A 25,720-nucleotide genomic window follows, 5' to 3' on the forward strand; every position below is an offset into this window, starting at 1 on the left:
CCTTGGAATGTGCTAAGAGTTGGCCAAACTGAAGAAATCTATAGTCCTTCTGGATTTTTAAAGCTTTGACGACAGCTACAGTGCAGATTTTCCTAGTCCTCTGTTTTAGAGGTTAAAAAAAAGTCCTAACATGTCTGGCTACATAAAACTTGTTTTCTGTCCCCAGCCAGAGTGGCTGGGGTACCAGCCCTTTTTTCTTAAGTCATACAATAATGAAACTACCTTTTAAGGCACAAGGACAGTATCTACAACTGTCTTTGGATTTGATAGACATTAAGGTCACACAGGCAACAAAATACACAGAAGCTGTTAAATTTATCATACATATTTACTTAATCTATACAGAATTGAGTAGATAAAATCAGATTCACATTAGTGAAAAATCTCTACAAAATGTCTTTGAAAAGCAAAACAAGACTGCCTCTTAAACAATTCGTATCCTCATGAAAGACGTGGGCTGTAAAAATAAAGCAGTGTGTTTAGCACAAACTAGAAGATATCTGCATCATTTTTTCACAGTTATTTCCATCTACAGTCTGAAAGAGGTAGATTTTTCTGCAACACCTGAGAATTGAATTGATAACCAGGTGTAATAAAGGCAGTTGCATACATAACTAAAAAATACTGGTCTCGAGACCAAGAAATGTACTCCTACAAGTCTGAGGATGAAATGGTCCATTATCCAAGACCCAAGTTTTCTCTATTCCTTGGAGTCTCCTGCCACTATAAATAATACACATCAAGACTCCATGATGGTGCAACAAATGCAGTTGAAGCAAATTTGACATTTGATCTTTCCTGGGCCAGCCTTAGTAGCATCTGTGTTCTAGAATGTGGTAGAAATGGAGCGTGCTACAAAGCCACAATGCTGGGCTGGCGAGGTGATTGCCCTAGGAGCGTGTCCTCCTCAGAGGGTCCCATTCGTATTTATTCACAGGGTAATGAGAGGAAAGATTCTGAAAGGATACCAAATGCACCCAGACAGAATCCATGTCCTTTAAACACCATGAGAGCATCTAGCTAAAAATACATAGCAAGCCAAAAGCAGCAGGCCAAGTACTGTTAATCACATCGCTTTATAAAGCCCTTGAAAATATGCAACAGGTCCGAGCTTTACGCTCTTCCACACAGGACAAGCACCACAAAGAAACGTGGCGGCTACACAAATGGCTTAAGACAGTAAGAGCTGTACATCCAGCAGAGCGCTTGTGAAATGGGACCATTAGTACTAATTTTACAGTAGAGTATAGTTCTGATATATACCTCCATTTCCTCTCAGGGAAATGAGTCCAATATTTCATTTAGTAGCCAAAGGTGGTGTTTATAAAAGGCTGTTGGAGAAGGATGTTTGTTTTTGCTTCCGACTCATTTTGACAGTAATTAGATAACAGTGGGTTTCTTTTCCTCCACTGTCTGGCCCTTTGATTAACATGACCAATGGTGGAAGCTTAGACGTAATCCTCCACTCCAGGCGCTGTTGCCGACAATTTTCAATTCTTTCAACCCAGTTTAGACCACGAATGTGACAGGACAAATAAAACTTTAACAAAGAGAAAAACCCTTCTAACTGGACAGAAGAGTTTGTTCAGTCCAGTAAGCAATTCAAGAAGTGTCAGTTTGATAGTTTTGCTCAGTGGAATGTGCTAACATCAGTTCTAGTAGAACCTTTTTATTTCATAAAGTATTTCAATGCAAATTATACCAGGGACAAAGTCAAATCTTGTCAGTGCAGCCTGGTTAATGATGTGTATAAACTCGACCACATTTGACATTGTGAAGAACAAAGGGAAGTTATGAAAGAGCAAATCCAAAAGTGATGTGCTACATTTCCGAAGTCCCCCATTCCAAGTGTAGACACCTTGATAATACTGTTTTGTTTTTCCATAAAAAAGAATAAAAACTACGAAAAGGGTGAGAAACAGACTGAAAAGCGTAAGTAATAAATAGATCCTGGCTACTTAGCTCTCTGCCACATTTCCTTTAAATTAAAAACGCTGGTTCCAGTCTGTTTTAGACATGAAATAAAATCAGTTTCAGCTAGCATGTTCATAATTAAAATTCCCTTTTAAAAACCCTGGAGAACTGTGCTAGTTGGACTCAGAATAGTTGGGCACCAACTTTCAAGTAGCCAGAAAGTAGTGGAGGGACTTCTGCTTAAGAAAAGCTACACAATGGTTTACCCTCATTGTCTTAAACTGACAAAGGACTGTTAGTGGCAATTCTCCATGGGAAGTGGAGGATGTGCACCCAAAATCCCAACTGAAAAGCAAACCACCAGGCTGCCCACCCTGTAGGCTTTCAGGTGGTCCAACCAGGCGCTTCTAACCTGAAAACGGTGATGGGACTATTTTTTAGTCACATAAACAGTAAGCCTGTTTCTCCAATAATTTGCCTATATATACTACTTTGTTTAAATTATACCTCTATGTACAATATTCTGCCAAAACAGAAGTTCTAGGCTTGCGGACATCTCAATTTGTCAAGTGATGTATCAAAAAGCTAATTTGAATCAAATATGCTGTGCTTGTTTCTGACCCAAGCCTTCAGTTTTATTGGCATTTAGATGGACAGGGAGGCCTTGCGTGCTACATACAGTCCATGGGGTTGCAAAGAGTCAGACGCGACTGAGTGACTGAACTGAATCATCTTGATTTTCCTTTTTTTTTTTTTTTGAGTTATATTCTTGGCAGGGGTAGATATTTAAATGAATATTGTTTTCACATCAAGGAACCATTATCAGGGAGTTCACTGGCGGTCCAGTGGTTAGGACACGGTGCCTTCATTGCCGAGAGTACGAGTTCAATCCCTGGTTGGGGAACTAAGATCCCACAGGCCACAAAGCACAGCCAAAAGAAGAAGGAAAAAAGAAGGAACCATTATCAGAACAAAGTTCCCTTGTAATGGTCAGCCCTGGTGAATGAAATTTTAATTCAGACAAAATTCTGTGCAAGGAGCAAGGGAGAGGGAAAAAGGCAATGAGCACATGCATTCTGATGAAGGGGAATGAGGCAGATGTGCAACATGGCTGAGGAAAATGTTAGAGTAAAACTATTCAAACCTGCCAAGCAGCCTCCTGTACCACTTAAGTCCAGTAGTTCTAAGAAAATACAGATATGGTAGAAAAAGTAAGAAAATTTTCACCACAAAACCAAGTTACTACTAACAGAGGAAGTTATACACAAAATAGAACTCTCAATACAGTGATCATACTTGGTCTCAGTCAACTGACTCGATGCCGGGCCCGGCTCCCAGGGACCCGGCCTCAGGGATAACCCGGGCGGCACTCTGCCAGGTGGCACCGGACTCCTCGGGAGGAGCCGAGGTGGCGCAGGGCTGGGCCTCGGGTGGTGCTGGGCCTCCACCTGCCGCCCTCCCGGACACCTGCTCCTTCAGCACCTCCACCTTCTCGTTGAGCTCGTTCCTCTCTGTCTGCAGAGCCCGGCACAGCTTCTCCAGCCGTTCCAGTTTTATTTGAAAGGCCTTGTACTCTTTATCTCGGACAGTTTTCTATAAAAAGGAGAAAAGGCAGGGTTTATTTAACCTAACTGAATATGAATTACATTACTGGATACAACAAATTAAGTCTTTTGAGCCACTTGTTGGGTCACCTGAACATGTTCAATTTCTTCAAACACTTCCTAACATCCAGCTAGCTGTGTTCTGCACACTTAACTATGGACACCAGTTAACATGCTTCTGATGTGACAAAATGAAAATCCCTCTGTCATGTTTCTTAAAAAGAAGCAAAGTAAAAAAAAAAAAACACACCAGTCTACCTTTAATAACATTCTGTATTGATAAATTAATAAGGAAATTCAAGATATTCACCACCAAAGACTAGCAGATAAAATAAGGGCTTGCTTAAAAACAGAACTCATTTCCATATATATTTCTCTCATTTTACCAGTCCTCAGATGAGAACAAGATTCAGGGTGTGTTATTTAGTGTTTGCAAACCTCAGCTTTGTAAGACTGGCAGAAAGTACTATGCTGCTTTTTTGTAAGGACTTAAGGTAGAGACAGGCACCCGAGTTGGTGGCCTGTGCTCCCACTGAGAAACCTGATCCAGCCAGGTGGGTGCCTGGCGAAAAGGCAGATTCCCTGACCCCCACACCAAGTGAATCAAACTTGCTGGAGCCCAGCAACTCAGGTCTTACAAGCTGGGGATTGTAGCAGGCTGGGTGGTAGGAAACCCAACACCTCACTCAGGGTCCTCCCTACAGCCTAAGTCCTGACGGGACAGACTGCACTCAGCACCACCCCTCTCTGCCCAGCTCTGGCCAGTCCTCAACTGTGACAGCAGTGTGGCAAGGTGGCGTGCTTCCCTAACCTGAACTAATCACACCCTCCTCGCGGGAAGCCACCTCACCTCTTCAGCCATTTGCAGAAGTGCTTTGTTATTGTTTTCCCACTTGGTCCGCCATACGATTGTTTCTTTTTCCAGTTTTTTAATTTTCTTTGTCATCTGTGAATTGACACAATTGCAAATTTAAATTCAAAATGCCGTTTCTTATCTCTACAGCCAACCCCAAACCCTGACCGGTCCTCCCTGCCCACCCCAGAGTACCGCTGGGTGCAGTGTTGGGGGTGGGTAGAGCTCATCTCTCCAACTCCCAGGGTGGTGGTGGCCAAAGCGGGGTTCATACAATGAGAAAAACACATCTCAGCCCCTCATTTTTCAGAGGCAGCGACACCTGGTGGAAGCTGCCCACCAGCACACTCAGCGCTCGCTTGGGCCAAGAGCAACCATCCTCCTTCCCAAGTTGTACCAAAAACATCTGTTCCTGAATTTTCTGTGCATTAACAACTTCATGTGATTCTTGGAAGGAATGAGGTTCCCCCTCCTCAAGATGGAGAGCTCGCCTCCACCCCAACCTCAGAGGCTGCAGCCATCTGGGAACCAGAAGCAGCAGAGGGGACCGGGGACCAGGGAAAAGTCATTAACCAGCTTCCCTAATACGATGACGACCCACCGCTTCAGGTTTTGCTAAAAAATAAAATGGATCCAAAAATCAGAGGAATGTTCTTAACCAACACCGCCAAAGCCCAGTTTTCAGAAATTCAGGACGAGATTTCACTCTGGCGCCAACGAGCTGGCACAAGGACAACCGCCCGCCCGCCCCGCCCCCCCCCACTGTTGCCATGCCTCTGGCCACAGTCTCTGGGTTCCCCTGATACCTGAAGGGGGTCACCAGAGCCCTTGCCCCCGCCAAGCACTGCCTGAAATACGCCACTTTATGAAGGGCAAGCATTTCTGATATTTGTAAGGAGGAAGGCAGAGAAAGGGCACAGAACTCGCCTCCAGTCACACTGTGGACCTTTAGCCCAGGGCCACGGTCCTGCCACCACCATCTCCCTCTGGTGGTGGCAGGGGGAAGCATCTCCCCCTATGCTTCCACCCCTAAAAGCCCCCGGTGTAAGGATGGACGCATGGGCACAGGTATAGACACTGGGTCTTAGTTTAATATCCAGGATACAGCTCTCCTTATTGTAGGCAGGAAAAAGAACCAGAGCCCAAAAAATCACTCTGGTGGAGGGAGAAAGAATTTAGTGGGAGTATAAAAGAAAAAAAGAAACCTAAAAAGGTAGAAATACCAATGATTATCAACCAACCAAAATACGTAGCTAGCATTCTGAGCTTGGCTTGTCATTAAATACTTTACTCTTCAAGGACACCATGCTTTGTGAAAAGGATTGGAGGAGGGTTGGGGGATATCACCTGAAGCCAATACAACAGACACAACAAACAAAAAATAAACCACTTTATTGCTAACAACAAATTGTATTTAATAGAGGAGTTAACTTTGGTGGCCTAGAGGGCACTAGCTACATGTGGTACTACTGGGGGCACAGTGACAGGATACGCCGCCACCGGAGGATCGGAAGAGAGGAAGAGAGCACCATAAAAACAGGAACGCACCCAGGCCATGAACATGCTTAAAACGGCTTATTATATAAAGTCCCTTTTAGGCAAATACTCCACTTAAAATAGGAAAATACCTTTTCCATTTCCTGCCGGAAGGTTGTAAACAGTTCATTGCTTTTTGCCATGGTAGTCTGGAATTCTTCAAACTTATCCATATAAAGAGAAAGCTACAGAAAACAAGTATGAATAATTTAGATGTCTAGGTAAATGATTTAAAATCTCAGACTTTCAAAAAGAACATAACATGGTTAAACATTAGTTACCTGTTCTAAGTGACAGAAATAAGAATAGATGCACACCCAATCCTCAATCCCAGACATCAATGGCTGCAGTTCTAAGAACCTACTGAAATGCACTAAAACTTAGGCGGTTATGTTGATCTCACCATCTTTATATTTAAGTGTTTAAAATATACAAATATTAGCTCCATTCCACCAATTATAATAAAAACTGAAGGAGGTGGAATAGCTTTTAAATTTCATATAACAAATCCTTTATGAAATACCTCCTTTCCTTATATTTGAAAAACTGATCCTTGAAAAAAGATCATTCTTTTGGAATACCACCTGCATAGTTCTTAGCTTGATATCAGAGATATCTCTTTTTTAACGCAGGCAAGATAATGAAACAGAAACCAAAGAACTGGTTTGGTTGGCAGAGAAAGAATTCAGTGGGAGTATAGTTAAGAGGAAAAAAGATAAAAGAGGTATAAACATCAATATTTCTTTTAACTCCCAACCTGAAGGAATTTTTATTCTAGCTGGGAAAATAACACCAACTGACAAGGCAAGCAAAATGTGGAACACGAGTCACTTTTTCCTCCCACAGGATAGGAATTCACAGAAGCCAGGGCTGGAGAAGGCACGGGAAGGGTCAGAAAAAAATTGCTGCTTGTGGCTGAAGCCAGAGCTAGGTCTCAAGGGCAGGCTGAATTTTTTCATTTCAGACAAGGAAGGAACCCTAAGAGTCCACCTAATGTAATTGCATTAGTTTAGGATGAGTAAACAGGCCCAGAGGAATAAAGTGCTTTGCTCAAGATCACACAGTACATACAAAGAAAGCAGAAGAGAATAAAAGACCACCAGAGGCCAAGAAGCAGTATCAGCGACGCCTTTCCACCTTCAGCAGTGCTGTGTTCATAGCAGCAGAGAGAAGCCGTGACCAGGGAGGGGAGGGGCGATTGCCGGCACAGAGCGGGGAGGCTGGTAGCAAGACAGAGGCCAGCTCTGCTGGCTGAGGAGATGCAGACCTAAGGCGAAGCTACCAGTGGCATCAGGCCAGAGGAGGTGATGATAAGACAGCCAAAGCGTGCCCGTGGAAGGGTGAGGCCAGGGGCCAGGATGAATAGAAATTTCAGGGCCAAGAGAAGAGCACAGAGGATTTCTGCACAGAGCAGCTCATAGAGGGGCGCACGGTGACAGAGTCTCTGGGCTGCTGGCCTGGGGTCGGGAACGGCGATGAGGCTCAGGCGGGTGGACAGAGCAGTCCTGGCACTTGAGGGAGATTCTTAGAATGGTCTGTTTTTATCGAATACGGAACATCTGGGTGGACTGTCCCATCAGAGTTCAGTGCTGCCCCCCTCTGGGTAATCAATATGTGACAACTACCATCTTGGACGTAGGAGCCTAGATTACAAAACGGTGGTCAAAACACACCAATAAGATGAAGAGTTCATCAACAAAGCCTGGAAACGGACATGGCAAACAAGAACAGAGGACAAGATCGACCCTTGGGAAGAACCGCACATGTGGGAGCAGAAAAGGAGGTGGCAGCAAAGGAAACAGTAATGATCAAATAACATGACTCAGGACAATAGCCATCACAGACAAGAGAAGCTGCACTCCTAAGAGTACAACAGAACTTGAGCTGCTGTGAACTCGGTAGAAGGGCCCTCTGGGGCCTTGCGTTAAAGTCCATCTTCTGAAGCCATATATAGACTTTTTATATGTTTTCCACATCGATTCTCTTCTCCGTTTACATGGACAACTGACTTTATAGGGCTAATAAGGGGTTCAAATTTCCTAGAAGCACTGTAGCACAATAATTTATGGTGGAAAGTTCAAAAGACTTCTCCAACTGTCACTTTAAGTTAGGCTAGCTTTTCAGGAAATGAGTGTCACCACATAGTAAAACATGCTCAAAGACCAAGAGCACTCAAAAGATGTGTTCAGGGCTTCCATAGTAGTCCAGTGGTCAAGAATCCTGCTAACACAAGGGTCAGGGGATCGATCCCTGCTCCAGGAACATGCCATGGGGCGACTGGGCCCAGGGACCTAGAGCCTGTACTCCACAACAAGAGAATCCGCAGTGAAGAGTAGCCCCTGCTCGCCGCAACTAGAGAAAGCCTGAGTGCAGCAATGCAGACCCAGTGCATCCATAAATAAACAATTTAAAAGAAAAGAAAGATGTGTTCATAAAGATTCAGGCCAGTCTGCGTTTTAGAACGAGTCTAGAGTTCATACGTTAAAGAAACTTGTTACATGATAAACTTTCAAAATGAGTAATACATTTTTCATCATCTAGCTAACCTTTTCTGAGAAAGGATGAATTATTGCTACAAATACCTAATTTCACCTGTCTGTAAAGACATGGGAATTCCTTCCTGCACCTCTTTTTTGAGTAGGGATGAAGCATCTGTTACCCTTCTTCCACACAAGGCACACACAGAGAAAGACTGCATTAGAACAATCCTAAGGGGTCTGGATTAAAAAGTGGGGAGGCAACAAAGCAAAGCCTAAAAGCCCAGACAGCTTCATGGGTAAATTCTACCAAACACTGAAAGAACTAATACCAATTCTTATCAAACTCGTCTCAAAAAGTAAAGAGAAGGGAATACTCCCAAACTCATTCTACGAGGTCAGCATTGCCCTGGTACCAAAAGACAGTACAGGCCAGATAAGAAAACTACAAGGATGGTTCAAATAGGCAAATCAATAAATATATCACATTAACAGAATAGAATGAAAGACAAATCATATGATCATCTCAACAGATGCAGGAAATGCATTTGGTAAAACTCAACACCATTCATGATAAAAATGCTCAATAAAAAAAGCTCAATGGGAAATTCCCTGGCAGTCCAGTGGTTAGGCCCCTGTGCTTTCATTGCTGCGGGTACTGATGCAATTCCTGGTCAGGGAACTAAGATTCCACAAGCTGTGTGGTACGGAAAAAGAAAAGAAAAAATTTCAACAAACTAGGTACAAGGAGGGAACACAAGATAATAAAGGTCATATATGACATACCCTTAGCTAACATCATACCCAAGAGTCAGTGAAAGGTTGAAAGCTTTCCCTCTAAAATCAGGAATAAGACAAAGATGCCCACTATCACCACTTCTGTTCAACACAATAGTGAAATTCCTAGCCTGTGCAATTAGACAAAAAATAAACAGCATACAGATCAGAAAGGAAGATGCAAAACTCTTTGCTGATGACATGATCTCATATACAGAAAATCCTGAAGACCCCACCAAAAAACTGGTAGAATAAATTCAGTAAGGTTTCAGAACACAAAATCAATACACAGAAATAAGTTGTGTTTCTATACACTGACAAAACATCTGAAAAAGAAAAAAGAAAGTCAAGACAAAAATAAGTGGAAAGATACTCTGTGTTCATGGATCAGAAGAGTCAGTATCATTAAAAAATGTCTATACTAGTTAAAGCCCTATCAAGATTCCAATGGCATTTTCCAAAGAAATAGAAAAAATAATCCTAGAATTTGTATGGAACCACAAAAAAGAAAAAAAATGAGAGCCCCAAAATAAACCCTCACAAATACGGTTAATAATATTTGACAAGGGAATCAAGAATACTCAATGGGAAAAGGACAGTATCTTCAATAAAAGGTATTGGGAAAATTGGATAACCATATGCAGAAGAATGAAACTAGGCTGTTATCTCATACCATTCACAAAAATTAACTTGAAATAGGTTAAGAACTTAAAAAGATCTTAAACTGTAAACTCCTAGAAGAAAACATAGGTAAAAAGCTCCTTGACAGCGGTTTTGGCAATGAATTTTTGGATAAGACATCAAAAGCAAGAGCAACAAAAGCAAAAATCAACACGTGGGACTACACTGAGCTAAAAAGCTTCTACACAAAAAACAATCCAGAGTGGAAAGGCAACACACAGAATGGGAGACAATATCTGCAAACCATATGTATCTGATAAAGGATTAATATCCAAAATATATAAGACACTCATACAATTCAATAGCAAAATTAATTAAAATTTGTAAAAATCTAATTAAAAAACCAGCAGAGGATTTGAATAGACATTTTCCCAAAGACATAAAAATGGCCAACAAGTACATGAAAAGATGTTCAATTGTCACAAGTTATCAGGGAAATACAAATCAAAACCACCTGTCAGATTGGCTAAAACAAAAAAGACAAGAGATAACAAGTGCGGGTGAGAGTGTAGAGAAAAAAGAACTCTTGTGCACCGCTGGTGGATTAAATTGGTGCAGCCACTACAGAAAACAGTAAAAAGGCTCCTCAAAAACTTCAAAACAGAACTATCACGTTATTCAGAAATTCTGCTTCTAGGTATGTATCCAAAAGAAATGAAAATAGGATCTCAGGTATCTGCACTCTGGTGTTCCTAATCTGCGTTATTCAGAATTGCCAAGGTATGAAAGAAACCTAAGTGTCCATCAACAGATAAATGTATAAAGAGGATGTGGTATACGGACTTCCCTGGTAGTTTAGTTGAGACTCTGTGCTTCCACTGCAGGGGGCATGGATTGGAACCTTGGCTGAGGAACTAAGATCCTGCATGCCATGTGGCACAGTCAAAAAGAAATTTTTAAAAAATGTGTGGTATACATACACAATGGAATATTGTGCAGCCATAAGAAGAAAATCTTACAATGTGTGACCACACAGATGGACTTTGAGGGCATTATGCTAAGTGAAATAAGTGAGACACAGAGAGACAAATACTAGATACTGTATGATCTCACTCACATGTACAATCTTAAAAAGCGAAACACAAAGAAACAGAATAGAACGGTGGTTGTCAGAGGCAGAGGGTGAGGAGAAAGGGGGTCAGTACCAGAGATCTCACACAGCATGGTGGCTAGCTACAGTTAGGGCCCTGCAGACAGTGGGGCCAACTGTCCCATCTGCCTGGTTCCTGGGACTCAGGACTTTAAACCAGGAAGGTCCTAGGCAGGTCAGGTGGAGGGGGTCACCCTAAATGAAGAGGAAAACTCCAAGAGGGACGTGTGGTCCACTCTCAGGTCTGCTGGGAACAAGCAAAAGCATCTGAGACGAGATTCAAGGTACATGTCAAACGAACCATAGATTTTTTTTTTTCCCCTTACAAATTCTACCACCCCCGCTGTCAAGTTACCTGCTGTTTTAGTTGTATTTCTTGTTGTTTCATTTGTTCATATTTGTGTCTTGATTCCGTTGCTTCTTTTAATAACTAGAAAACAGAAACATTCTGGCAAAATACTAATAGTAATTAAAAGATGACTACAAGGTCCAATATCCAGATAGTTGGGCTTTTTTAGCAAGAACCATGAGATGTTAGATCATGAAAAAGTTGATATTACTACATCTATGAATCAAATAATCTGTCACATCAATTGCTAAATACCTGTATCTTTGATTTGTTCCACTGTTAACATTCACAAATGTAGGAATACACTTTTATTCCTTAGAGAAAGTACCTATGAGGCCTAATAACAAGTTTATAAAACTCAGGGTTAAATTGTATTTTTTTAGATGAAAACAATTAGAAGTCTAACAGAAAATATGTCTAGCAGAAAATATGGGTGGGAATCTTGACATTATCTGGGTCATTCAGAAAGTCTCCCTGGAACTTCCCTGGCAGTGCAGTGGTTAAGACACTGTTCTTCCACCATGAGGAACACAGGTTTGATCCCTGGTCAGGGAACTAAGATCCCACATGCCACACAGTACGGAAAAAAGAAAAATTAGAAAGCCCTTCTGCTCCACGAGAGGCAAGATGAGGCAGAGTGAGAGGGTAGGGAGCAAAAACAATGAAATCAGAGAACTGGTTTCTGATCACTTTTTTTTTTTTTTTCAAGTGGGGGAGACTAATAGAATGGAAGCTTTAATTTATATACTTGAGTTTAAGAAAATTATATCATGAAATTACAATGTAGTAGGCAGCTGTAAAATTCAGTTCCTGAAGTAAAATGTCACACTTAGTCCATTAGTCTTGAAAAGTCTTTAAAAACAACCAGAAATACACGCATCATGTGTGCATGTATGACATTTCTACTCCAACTGGGGAAACGACAACTGTCTCTTCAATTATGCAGAGGATGGCACTGTCAGTTCATGTGAAAGTAGACGCTGTGCAAAAAATACATCTCTCTTAACCCTAGACTTGCACTCAGCATGACACGTTCTCATCATGAGGCCCCACTGGGATCCGAGTCTTCATATTTGGCTCACCTTGGGGCCTAAGGGACTTGAGTGAAAGCTGCATGGGACACTTTTCATTACTGTAACCACTTCTTCTGACTTTATTTTTTGGTTAAGCAGGTAAAGTTGAATTTGCATGTATTAAGTATATATACCCAATGAGATTCCACTGTACTCACAATTATTGACAGACAACATAATCTGAGTACATATTCTGGGAATAATGCTGAGTGATTAGGGTGTAGAGAATTCTGTTAAATTTTTATCAGAAAAGTATACTAGAATAAACAACTTCCCTAGTTTCAAGTTACCTGTTTGGAAACAAAATCTAACAGTATGTATCAATAGGACATCCATGTTTGTAAAACTTGCTATTAAAATGAATTCTCGAATATAATGTGCTAAATACTGGTATAATCCTTAAACTTGGTAGGCATTATCTAAAAAGTGAAATAAATATTCCAAACACAGAAAAGTACAATGAATACAGGTCTTTGTACTAAGTTGGTCTAATTCCTCCAGTGTATCTTCTGTATGTAAAGTTGAATACAAAGAAAAGGCTAATGCTTTCTAACACACGTGCCCTTTATAATCTAGAACAAAAAAATTAGCACCTAGTGCTACCTGAAACGCAGAATGGCTTTGGTCACAATTTTGGCCATCATTTCTTTTTTTAAGAAATAGCACTTACAAACTCTCGCTCTCTCTGATGTTTCTCATCAGCTTCTTTTATCAGCTGTGTCGTCTGCTGCAGTTTGGCGTCCACAAGTTGTTGCTGCAGTTCCTTATGCTTGAATACTTTATCAATGTGCTATGGGGAAAGGACAATTTCTTCCGTCACTTCATGAGAAGAGGGACAGAATGACAAGGACACATGAGACAAGTTACAAGACCTCACTTGTGAGGCTGCTCTTCCTGCCAGGGCTAACACCAGTGGGAGCCTGTCTGAGAGCTGTGCTGGCAGCAGCCTGTGCTCAACACGCCTCCCTCTGGAGATGGCCCATCGGCGCCTCAGTAGCTGCCCTGTACCTCCTATTTCAGCCCTAAGGTGAAAATGAAGCTCAAACTGTATCCAGAAAAAGATGGCTAAGGAGATCAAACTGTTAAACTCATCCATCATACACATAATTCCTGGATAGTTTTTTCTCCCCATTAAAATTTCCTGATTTCTCAGTTGGAGGCAGAATGCTGTTACAGGAGGAATGGCACCAATCAAATTCTCCCCTCTCTGGGGGGAGCCATACGAACAATGCAAAGTTGTAAATGCCAGTGCAATGGTGGTACTGTGTAAGGTGCTTGGTACCTGCCACTTACCAGATACATTTGGCAAAAGGTCATTATTATTTCCAGGTGAAAGTATTTAGTGGTTATTTATGTATGATAAAGTCATCAGAACATCTCTCTCTGACCAAGGAAAGAACATTCAATAATACTTGAATAAGGCTCACAGTAATGTGATTTAAATATACATAGCTTGCAGATTTTCTATATCATTGTCATATTAAACAACAAAACTAAAAGAATAATTTTAAGAAAAGTGAGAGTTTTATAATCCTATAGAAAGTTTATTCTCTAGGACAAAAAATGTTTCTTAAATAAACACACTAAGAACTTAAAAAAAGAAAAGGAAATCTTTAGAGATTTGAGACACATCAACCATAAAACAGATGGGTTTTATTTGGATCTTGATTCAAATAGCTTGTTTCTCTTTTTTTAAAAAAGGATGGAGACAACCAAAAAAATTTAAATGATGACTAGATTTTAATATTATATAAATAAATTTTTTAGGTGTGAATATAGTATGCTGGAGAAGGCAATGGCACCCCACTCCAGTATTCTTGCCTGGAAAATCCCATGGATGGAGGACCCTGGTAGGCTGCAGTCCATGGGGTCACTAAGAGTCGGACACGACTGAGCGATTTCACTTTAACTTTTCACTTTCATGCATTGGAAAAGGAAATGGCAACCCACTCCAGTGTTCTTGCCTGGAGAATCCCAGGGACGGGGAGCCTGGTGGGCTGCCATCTATGGAGTCACACAGAGTTGGACACGACTGAAGCGACTTAGCAGCAGCAGCAGCAGTATAGTATGCTAGTCACACCTAAAAACAAATCCCTCATCTTGATGAGGTCCACCCTCAAAATATACATGAATGGACTGATACCTTGGATTTGCTTCATAATAACCCAGGAGGAAGTGATGGGAATATAGCTGAAACTATAGTTTCATCTGCTAACACCAGGTGATAACAGTCTCTACTCTTCTTTGTAATTTTCCATAATGATAAGAATAAAAAAGGTAAGCAAAAAGCATCGAAAGTGATAGAAAACCTTTTTAAAAACTAAGTTTTTGAAGGGCCATATGTAAAACTCTAAATTAATAGAATCTAAAATTTGCCTTGAAAATTGGATAAAATAACCCAAAGAGATGCCACAATCTGTTTTTAAAATCAGGTCTTTTAATCTATCTGTGTAAGTGATACAACACACATAAGAGAACAATGTTTTACTAACTTAAAAGGCAGGGTATCGTTCATTTAAAAAACCTAACCCTTTATTCCTACCCATTTGACCTCTAAAAGGGAGGAATTTTAAAAAGCACATGATCATCTATTTGCATTTAATCTAGACACCATACCCAGACTTCCCAACTAGCTTGTACAAGTCTTAGTTTGGAGGCCAGCGACCAAGATAAGCAGCCAGAGATTCTTCCAGTAAATTTTTTACTTCAACTAGGTGTAAAAAGGTTTAGAAACAGGTTCTTTTTTTCCTCCCCCAAATGGTATAAAACCCCCATTAAAAAAAAATTGAAACACAGGTATAATGCAATGGTGCTTAGTCACTTAGTCATGTCCGACTCTTTGTGACCCCATGGACTGTGGCCCGCCAGCTCCGCTGTCCATGGGGATTCTCCAGGCAAGAAAACTGGAGTGGGTTGCCATTTCCTTCTCCAGGATGCAATGGTAGTGTAGACCTTATAGATTATTACAGATGTCTAAAATACAGCATATTTGGGGGCCAGGTATTTACTCATTTTTAGTCTAGATAAGGGGGGTGGGAATCTATGCCCAAGTCATAATCTTCCAGAATCACATGGAAGACAAGTTGTGCTTAATACTGTCTCCAAGAAATTGCTTCACAGACCCAAATCCAGTGATTTCTGGGCCATCCCTAAGAATCCTGCGAGGAAAGGATTCCACTACACGTGCATAAAGGTTCTAAAACACCCCAGAATGAGTGCTTCAGTGAATGGTTCTGGTTCATCGTGACAGGGGACAGTCCCCGCTAGCGTCGCCTAAACACCTGGTCGCCCCTACCTCCTCCCGCAGCGCGTACTGCTCAATGAGCTTCTTCAGCTTCTCGCCCAGCTCGATGTTCTCCTGGCGGAGCTTGGCGTTGTGCATGTCATGTTGCTCCAGCTGGGCCTGGATTTCATTCAAAGTGATTTGGAAGTGTGCAGTGGCTTCTTTTCGTCTTTCTTCCTCCTCTCTGGCCTGCTGCATATTTTCTTCCTTATTACCCCAAAAAATTTCTGTTAATGGTACAGACCTAGACATAAGATGCTCACAAAAGACACTGCTGCCATGGGGGTTCACTGCTTGCTGCCCTGGAGTGGTGCTTCTAAACTGGAATTCCTTCCCTTTATTTACGACTGGAAGGCTCTCATTTGAAAGCAACCAGGTTCTCCTAAACAGATAATCAGAGACACAGGCTGCCCCGCTCTAAAGTGCTCTGTGGCCATCTAAAGCCCACCGTGCTGAGACGAAGGAGCTTCCCCAGGCAGCCAGCTACCTCCACGCAGGCTTCCCAAATACCTGCTCTCACTGGTCTCACAGGGCAGCATCTCAAATCAGCCTGAAGAGGGAAATCCCTTCTTGCACCTTATTTTCGGGGTTATCCCTTCTACTCCCTAGACAGCAAGGGGCAAAAGGAACATGTATCTTAAAAGCTTAGTCCCAACTCTTGCTGAGATACAAGTGCTAAGAGACCTTTAGGTGTCTACAGCATTATCAGTCCAATCAAAGTGAATTTGCTGCTATGGGGAAAATACTACCTAGTTTCATGAACAATGAAATCCAAGGATTCAAAAACAAAGAAAAACTAACGGCTTCCCCATCAGGTGAAGGTCCATTTCCTGAGGGTTCCTATTCCTGTGTTCTAGGACCTTGGGTGTCTGGCGTGCTGGGGGAGTCTGATGAGCGATCCCGCTCAGTCACATGAGGACAGGCCCACCTGCATCCCTGCCCCTTTCTCTTCTTCCCTTATTGGTACCAACTACCTTTTGGGTACCCACTGCCTCATCTTTTAATCAACCAAGGAATAAGTGTTCTTCTACTTGTCAATGGGGAGCTGGAATGGGCAAGGGCAGCTGGCAATGCAGCCAGTGAACAGCCCTTGAGGAGCTCAATGGGGCCTTTCCCTTCCCTCAAGTCTGCTCCTACTCATTTCGGTCCACATTTCACACATGCTAAAAAATGACTTCAGTGCTCAGCCAGAAACTGAAAATTTGAGCTTTCTAAGCCATGGCTCTTAGCAGGAAAGCTGTGGTCTAAACATCAACCTCATCTATATTCTCCATGAGCAAGTACGAGGTGTGGTAAGAAGCATCAGGCCAAGCAAAATAGAATGGCGGCTGTCTCCAAGGAGACACAAGGATTAAGTTCAAATAGATACACGGTGACTATAAATTCAGCTAAGTCAGTCTCTCCTGAAAAACAGAAAAAGGAACCAACTCACCTTTAACGTCTTATTGTGACGCTGAAGTTCCCTGCAAAGAGACTCGAGCTTGCTTCTTGCCAAGATAGCCTTGCTGTGTTCACTCTGCAAATGAACTTTCTCTTTCATGATCTGGGCTTGCTTCTTCTGCAGAATCTTCATTTGCTTCTGAACGTTCCTGCTCTCCTCCAGCTAAAATTAACAAGCACTTTACATTTAGGAAATACAGTGAAAACCTTTGAGTGATGGCTGGAAGAATTACAGTAAGAACCATGGAATACATTTCCCAAAACCCACAGTATTGTAGTGTAATATTTTATTTAAATTGTTTCGTGCTATGCTATGGTAAGAAAGTAAGCAAATGATTTAGCGTAGGAGAAAAACAATCTTCAGTCCTTCACTTATTTATTAAAAACAAAAAATGATGTTTTGGACAGCTTTTCAGGAATCAACACCATAATGTTTTACTTTCTTGAAAAACACACTCAAGCTACTTTATTAAACTGATCCTCCAAATTAAGAACTTAATAAGCAGCAATCAGTGTTCCTTGCAAGTGGGAGGGGAATCACTCTCCTCCCACTTGTAGGTTTGGAGCAAATGTGTCTGTTTCAAGGTTAAACCAACACTAACAGATAAGATGGCAGCTTTACTGACCTATCACTGAAGAAGGAAAGGATGCTGAGTCACTATTTCAAGAGCAAGAGCGACACCTTGTGGCCTCTCAAAACACCAAGCATCCTTGCAAGCGAGATGCTTACAGCTATTAAAGACACCTTTATGGAAATTCCCGCCAGAAAATAATTTTTTGTAAAATACCCTCATAATCTTACTCAGGAGATGGGGGGCGGCAGGATCTGCACACACTATCAATAACTCCACTGAGAACTGGAACTCCCCTTGGCCTCCCCCATTCAAGGTAACCACAATCCTGAATCCTGGGGTCCCTTCCTTTGCTATTCCTGGTATTTTATGTCATCCGTGCGGTGTCCTAAAAGAACTTGTTTTGATTTTAGTTTTTTTGACTTTATTTGCTACTGCAACCAAGAAACCCCATTTTAAAATTTTCTTTAAATGAATTCAAGCTTAAATGGCCACATGTGGCTAGTGGCTACTGTTTCGGACAGCACAGCTACAGATTACACTGCCAGGACTCATCTCGCTCCTTTGCGTGTAGCTACAGAGCAGGGACCAGCAAACAAACTCTGTAAGTGGCCACAAAGGAAATATTTTAGGCTTTGCCTGTTTTGCTGTCGTTGTCTTTTAAACAGCATTTAACCCATTCTTAGCTTGTGGGCAGTACAAAAACAAGCCTTGCAGGCTTTGGCCCACAGGTTACATAATATTTCACTTAAAAAAAAAAATACAGCACACAACACACTTTGTTGACCCAGTCTCTTGTCAGTAGGCATTTGGGTGGTTTCCAGGTGCCATTACAATTTGCACGTTCTCACACGTGTGCTTCCTGGTGTAATACACGCCACGCAAGAATTTCTTCTGGGTACGAACCTAGAACTAGGGTTTTGGGGAAATGATTTCTAAATGTTCTGTTGCACATGACAAGGACACAGCTTTCCCGAGCAGCAGGCACATTTACTCCCCCACCAGCAACTTATAAGAGATCAAATAGATGTACTTCTTCTCTAAAACATCAATCACCTTTCTTCATTTATGCCACTTATAATGGACACAAAGTAGCATCTCGCTGTGGCTTCGATTTGCATTTCTGAGTATTCATAAGGTCAAATATCCCTCGTATATTTATGTACCTTTATGTTAAGATATCTTCACATCTTGATGTTTTTCCACTTCTATGAAATACCTCTTACACGTGTCTGGCCCAGTTTTCCACTGGGCTGATTGTCTGTATCATATTCATTTGTAGATTTTCCCTAGCTATTCCTGACATAGAATCTTCTGTTGGTTATTATTTGTTGAAAATATGTTCTCCCCAGTTTGTGATGTGTCTTCTCCCTCTCTTTTAAAGTGTCTTCTGATGAAGAGAAAGTCTTAATTTCAATAGAGCCAATTTCTGAGATGTTGTCTCCAGTAGTGCTTTTTGTGTCATAAAAAATGCTCCTCTTAATCCAAGTTTGGTAAAATATTTGTCTGTTAATGTATTTAAATAAACCTAAACAATATCTAAAATTTTAGGTTCTTAATCCATTTGGAATTCATCACTGCATATGGTGTTTAAGGATCTAATTTCATTTTTTTTCCACATAAGGATATCCAGTTTTTAAGCTCCATTAATTTCTGAAGGATGGTATAATTCTCCTTAAATGCAACTATAGTTTATATAAGATGCTCTTCAAAATCCCCAAGGGGTGTTTTTTCCCATGGAACTAATAAGCTTCTAAGAATCTAAAATTTTATAGAAGTAAAGTGTCAAGAATATCCAAGACACTTCTGATGAAAAGAAGATATACCTACCCAACCAGGTAATCAAGATTTATTATTATGCTATAATAATGTACACAACTAAGGAACGGGAAAGAACAACACCATTATGTACTTAAGGACCATGTTACAGGACCCACACTTGGCCAGTGAAATGTGGTGATTTCATAAACCCATGTTATCCGGTGAACGTGGCAGCCACAAGCGCCAGTGATGTCAGATGAAGCTGTGACAAAAACGACAGAGGACTGTGATGGCAAAATGGAAGTTTCTGGAGTAATCCTTGGGAAGAAGGCTACTCCCTCGATGGTCTCACTGCTGTATAATCTATATGCTCTACCTTCTTTTAAAAAATGAGTTTTGTATCAAGAAACAAAGCTTGATAACATTTTTTGAAAACAGCACACATTTCGTCCTTCATATGTTCGGCACAAATCTAAATCAAAGAGAGGTTGCTCACTGAGCAACATCCCAAATGTACGTACGTGTCACATCCCAAAATGAATGTAGCCATTACTGGTGCTTTTAAAAAAGTAACCATGCCACACCACACACACACACACACACACACACACAAAACAAATGCCACGAAGAAAACAACTTAGACCCTTGCTACTTAGCAGTGCTATCCAAGAAGCTGAAAGCACCATCATCAACCTCACGTGGGAGCCTGTTAAAATGCAGACTCTCAGGCTCCAGAGAATAACAATGTGCTTTTGAACAACCAAAGTCCCAACATCTGTGTGAGCCTCGGAAGGACTGCTGAGACCACCATCTGCCCCTTCTGCTAATCCACGTGTGGCTGTCTGCTGTTGTCCCAACACTGGGTCAAGCAGCTGATCTGCTATGTTGCTTTTTTCTCTTTTCCCTTGTCTTCTTTTTCCACCACTTCTCACACAATTCTCTTCATGTGGATAAAACCAACAGGACTGTCTTCCACAACCAATGTTCCTGAAGCCAGCAATCTGACCTCCTTGTGTTTTCTGCACTCTTCACACCTGTGAATGTTCTGGGCTCTTTTTATTGATGCGTGGGGCTTCCCACTGCTCCAAACAGAAGGTGCCAGACTGCTGAATGCCAGCTAAGTGGAGGCATACAGACTCATTTGTAAATAAATACACCTGTAATTCTTTGAGCAATAATTCATTTTCAAAGCTGGTCACTGACACAAAGTAGTGTTTACAACATGGAATAACTGCCTTAACAACAGATGAAAATGTATAAAAATTGTCTGTGATAATTCACCTAAGTATTTCACAAAAGATAGTAATTTAGCATATTAGAACCACTCATTCTAAAAGTTTCCAACAGCTCTTACTTCAAAGGGCTTTATGGCTTTCCTATTCCTCAACTTAAAAAGGACAGCAGAGTTTCCATATTGAGAGTGCTTTCATAATTTTACAAAGGGAATTAATGTGACTTAAAATAACATAGGGGCAGAACAAATGAGGTTAATTTCTTTGAAAGATGGAAAAAGGAATGCCTGGCACATAGTGGATGCTAAATAAATATTTCCGAGACACAGTATTGTTTTAGTAGACTCTCACCTAACTCACAATTATTTCAATCCCAATGGTTAAGAGCCTTTATCTCTAGAATTCCCTTGGAAAAAGTTAAATACAGGAACCACTACCCTCCAATGACTGGCATTTAAAATATCACAACACAGGAATGGAAAGGTAGACTTAGAAATACTCTAAGATTGAGTTTCAAAAAAAAAAATCTATGCTGTATCTATAGCATTATAATGCTCTATAAATGTGTTATCTTATAAAATGAAGTCATAGAAGCAAAAAAAGAAAAGCCACAAGAAATCAGATTCTCTTCAATTATGGAGTAAAATACAATTTTACATTTAAAGCTATGTCAAAATCATTTTAAAAAGCTTATCAAGCACATACACATTTTGCTATATTTTATATGGGCCTCACCCCTTTGATTCAATACTCACAAGATCAGCATATTTCTTACAGAGAGCTGCCAGCTTCTCTTCTGGAGTTGAAAGAGTGTTTAGGGCTTGCATCAATAATAAGACTTCTTTTCCTGGTGATTAAAAAAATAAGAAAGAAGTCCCAGAAGAATGTGATCAAATCTAACCTGTTAATTCTAAGTAGCACTTCCTATGTTCTGACATCCAGAGTAAAATAATTTATGCCCATAGCTAGAAATAAGAGATTTACTAGCTAAATTAAGAAAGCTATTTTTAAAATCTGGATCAGCAGGCACCCCTTCCTCCCCATCTCTACCCCAAATTTCTCCACTCAATAACACTGTGAGCTATCTGTGAAAAGAACGTGCTGAAGGCTTAAAAATTCCCTTAATTACTGATATCCAAGTTAAGACAAAGGGCAAGTTACAAAGGGCAAAATATTTTTAAAAGCTTCCTCCTGACCAAGTACGAATACAGAAGGAAGTTCAAAGGGAATTTTGGCTGGTACTCTCTGCCTATCTAAGACGCTCATAATCACTGGTGACACAGATCTTTTCCTTTGAGCAATTTAAATAACTTCTCATGACTTAGCAAGCATGTTCCATGTGTTAACCAAATTTAGTATTAAAAAAAAAAAAAAAAGGATGTCAAGATGGCACTTCCCTTGGGAAAAAGAGCTGAACACAGTATTATTTTAAGGACTCTGGCAGGGAGAAGCAGGTGGCTGAGATAGGAGGGAACAAATGGTGTTTTAAAATAAGTGATACATTTTATTTCTTCAGCTGGGTAGTAGGTACCATTTTTATTTTTTTAAATGTTCACTCTTTCTGAAGGGTATTTCATTAAAAATACGTATGTGGGGGACTTGCCTGGTGGTCCAGTGGTTAAGACTCCATGCTTCTACTGTAGGGGGTAGGGGTTCAATCCCTGGTTGGGGAACTAAGGCCATGTAGTGTGGTGAAAAAATATATTATGTATATTGAACATGACTTTGGTATATACGGTGTACAGATTGCTATGATGAAAACAAGCAGGCTAACTTCAAAACAGAATGCTTTCCTGTCCACAGAAAATTTGAGTAATAAATCCTTTCTCACTTGGCCCAAGATCAGTAAGAATTTTTAAAGAAATGACTAAATATGATCATTGAATACAATTAGAAATAATAAGGTAACCTGCAATTTTTATGAAAATTCACTGTTTTTTTCTGAGATACAATTGACAGACCATAAAATTCACCCTTTTAAAGTGAACAATTGAGGATTATCACAAAGTTGTACAACTATCACCACTGTCTAACTTTAGAACATGCTCATCACCACAAAAAGAAATCCCATGCCAGTGAGCAGTCACTCCCCAGGCTCCCTCCTCCAGGCCCCTGTTAGCTACTACTCTACTTTCTGTTTCTGTGGATTTGCCAATTCTAGATATTTCATATGAAGTGCAACTGTGTAATTTTTGGCCATTTGTGTCTGTTTGCTTTCTCTTATTATCTTCAAGGTTCACCCACCTGCATATCAGGATACATTCCTTTCTATGGCTGAGCACTCAAGCACTCCAAAATACGATTTTGTGTGCACACGTTTTCAACTCTCTTGGAAATATAACCAGAGGTAGAACTGCTGTGTCATATGGTAACATGATATGTAACTTTCTAAGACTCCTGCTTTTACACATTTAACTGGGGTGGCTGATTTTGAAGAAATTTGTCTTGTTTGCAAGGAATTAAGATTTTTTTCATATTTCTACAAATTTTTAAGTTCTCCAAGTTAACAAAAAATGGATTTAATAAGGAAGATCATTCCAACTCAACATATAGAAAACCAAACAAATAAAACACTGTTATCTCAGGTAGAACAAGTATGAAAAACTTAGGAACAACCAGTAACCTTAAAATAAAAGGGAAAATCAGATTTCCTAATGAGATTTACCATACCACAATCTTAGTCCTAAATCTCAAACACAACAGGAAAAAGAAAACATATTCTTGAAAACCCAGTCTTCACCCACTTCCTGAACTATACATCTCTAAAGTTTTGTGACTAGGTTTGAAATAAAATGATCAAATAAATCTATAGTTTTCACAGTAAATTTTGGTCAGACTACATTAAAGATGCAAACAAGGCAAGTCAAATACTACTTCTGGGTGGGAACTCTCTGGTGGTTCAGTGGTTATGACTCTCCACTTGCACTGCTAAGGGCATAAGTTCAACCCCTGGTGGGGGAACTAACATCCTACAAGCAAGGCAGCATGACCCCCCTGACCCCTCCACCCAAAAATACTACTTCTGTCAAGTTGTCCCCCAGATTTCCTCCACGAAAGCCCATTCCTGACTACCCAGAGAGAAGTAATTCCTCCTCTGCTACCTTGGCCCCTACATGCCACTGCAGCAACAGGCCACCTGCCTCGCTGAGAATGACCGAAGTGTAGCTGAGCAGCATCACTCTCGACACTGCCGTGTTTATCCATCAGTGCCTGTGCTGCTGGAAACACAGGTCAAAGGAGCAACATGTGAAGCGTGCAAGCCCCAAGCAGAGGCGATGAGGCCATTACCTAAGGCTTTGTCTTTGCTCCTGCTGCACTCTGAATCCTGCTGGCCATCAGGGGGATCTGTTCGAGCCTCTCGCCCGGGAATTTCCTCCCGTGACTCCCGTGTGCAGTACGCCGGGCTCACCAAACTCCTGCCCTTTGTTATAAAGTCACTGCGTGCATCCTCTTCCAAGGAATGCTTGTTACTTGTACTACCACAGTGTGAGTCTTGATGTTGAAGAATATCATTGGACTGAGAGTTATGCAGCATGTCCGCTTTCACCCCAAGCCCGCACATTCCAGCTTCTTCCATTGTGCCAATCACAAACTAGAGGGAAGGGAGAGGAGAAAAAAAGATGGGAGAGGGGGAGTAAATTAAATGTAATCAGTGTTTACAATCAATTACACACCACAGGTTGACAGCTTTTTTCTTTCTTAGTCATTTGTAAAATTGATGTAAATATGGTAGTTTCTAAGCTTCTATGCTGCTACTGCTAAGTCACTTCAGTCGTGTCCGACTCTGTGCGACCCCAGAGACGGCAGCCCACCAGGCTCCCCGGTCCCTGGGATTCTCCAGGCAAGAACACTGGAGTGGGTTGCCATTTCCTTCTCTAATACATGAAAGTGGAAAGTGAAAGTGAAGTCGCTCAGTCGGGTCTGACTCTTAGCGACCCCATGGACTGCAGCCCACCAGGCTCCTCTGCCCATGGGATTTTCCGGGCAAGAGTACTGGAGTGGGGTGCCATTGCCTTCTCCCAAGCTTCTATGAGAGGTGACCTAACTGTAAAGAGTAAGAAAATACAAGTTAAGATGGCCAAAAAGCACATGAAAAGATGCTCAACAACACTAACTGATTAGAGTAACATCAAAACCACAATGAGGTACCACTTCACATCAGTCAGAATGGCCATCATCAAAAAATCTGCAAACAATACATGCTGGAGAAAGTGAAAGTGAAAGTCACTTAGTCGTGTCTGACTCTTAGCGACCCTATGGACTATACAGTTCCTGAAATTCTCCAGGCCAGAATACTGGAGTGGGTAGCCTTTCACTTCTGCAGGGGATCTTCCCAACCCAGGGATCAAACCCAGGTCTCCCGCATTGCAAGTGGGTTCTTTACCAGCTGAGCCACCAGGGAAGCCCACACATGCTAGAGAGGGTGTAGAGAAGAGGGAGTCCTCCTACACTGTTGGTGGGAATGCAAACTGGCACAGCCACTATGGAGAACAGCATGGAGGTTCCTTAAGAAACTAAAACAGAGCTACCATATGATCTAACAATCCCACTGCTGGGACTATATCCAGAGAAAACCATAATTTGAAAAGATACATGCACCACGATGTTCGATGCAGCACTATTTAAATAGCCAAGACACAGAAGCACCTAAAAGTCTGTCAACAGCGGAATGGGTAAAGAAGACGTTGTATGTATATATACACTGGAATATTAACCATAAAAAAAAAGAATGAAATATGCCAACTGCAGCAACATGGATGGACCTAGAGAATGTCATACTGAGTGAAGTCAGTCAGACACGGAAAGACAAATATAACATGATATCGCTTATATGTGGGATTTAAAAAATGGGTACCAGTGAACTTATTCACAAAACAGAAGTAGAGTCACAGATGTTGAAAACAAACTTATGGTTACGAGCAGGAAAAGGGAGAGGAAGATAAACTGGGAGTTTGGGATTGACATATACATGCTACTAAATATAAAATAGATAAAAAAGGACCCACTGTATAGCACAGAGAACTCTAACTCTATTCAATACTCTGTAATGACCTATATGAAAAAGAATCGAAGATAAA

The 25,720-nt window shown here is 41.1% G+C and overlaps 1 protein-coding gene across 1 annotated transcript in view; it reads right to left on the bottom strand.

Moving 5' to 3' along the window:
* Window positions 1–309: 309 nt before the first annotated feature.
* TXLNG (taxilin gamma) overlaps window positions 310–25,720 on the bottom strand; it is a 44,159-nt gene continuing 18,748 nt past the window's right edge. The window contains exons 2-10 of the mRNA XM_061408066.1: window positions 23,931–24,234; window positions 21,398–21,489; window positions 17,070–17,240; window positions 15,650–15,844; window positions 13,025–13,144; window positions 11,288–11,362; window positions 6,000–6,092; window positions 4,369–4,464; window positions 310–3,507 (exon numbers count right to left, since the gene is read on the bottom strand). Coding sequence (XP_061264050.1) covers window positions 3,217–3,507; window positions 4,369–4,464; window positions 6,000–6,092; window positions 11,288–11,362; window positions 13,025–13,144; window positions 15,650–15,844; window positions 17,070–17,240; window positions 21,398–21,489; window positions 23,931–24,234 — 1,437 coding nt within the window. The 3' untranslated portion in view covers window positions 310–3,216. The remainder of the gene's footprint in view (window positions 3,508–4,368; window positions 4,465–5,999; window positions 6,093–11,287; window positions 11,363–13,024; window positions 13,145–15,649; window positions 15,845–17,069; window positions 17,241–21,397; window positions 21,490–23,930; window positions 24,235–25,720) is intronic.

The sequence above is a fragment of the Bos javanicus genome, chromosome X, assembly GCF_032452875.1.
Source record: "Bos javanicus breed banteng chromosome X, ARS-OSU_banteng_1.0, whole genome shotgun sequence".
In the NCBI taxonomy this organism is placed as follows: domain Eukaryota; kingdom Metazoa; phylum Chordata; class Mammalia; order Artiodactyla; family Bovidae; genus Bos; species Bos javanicus.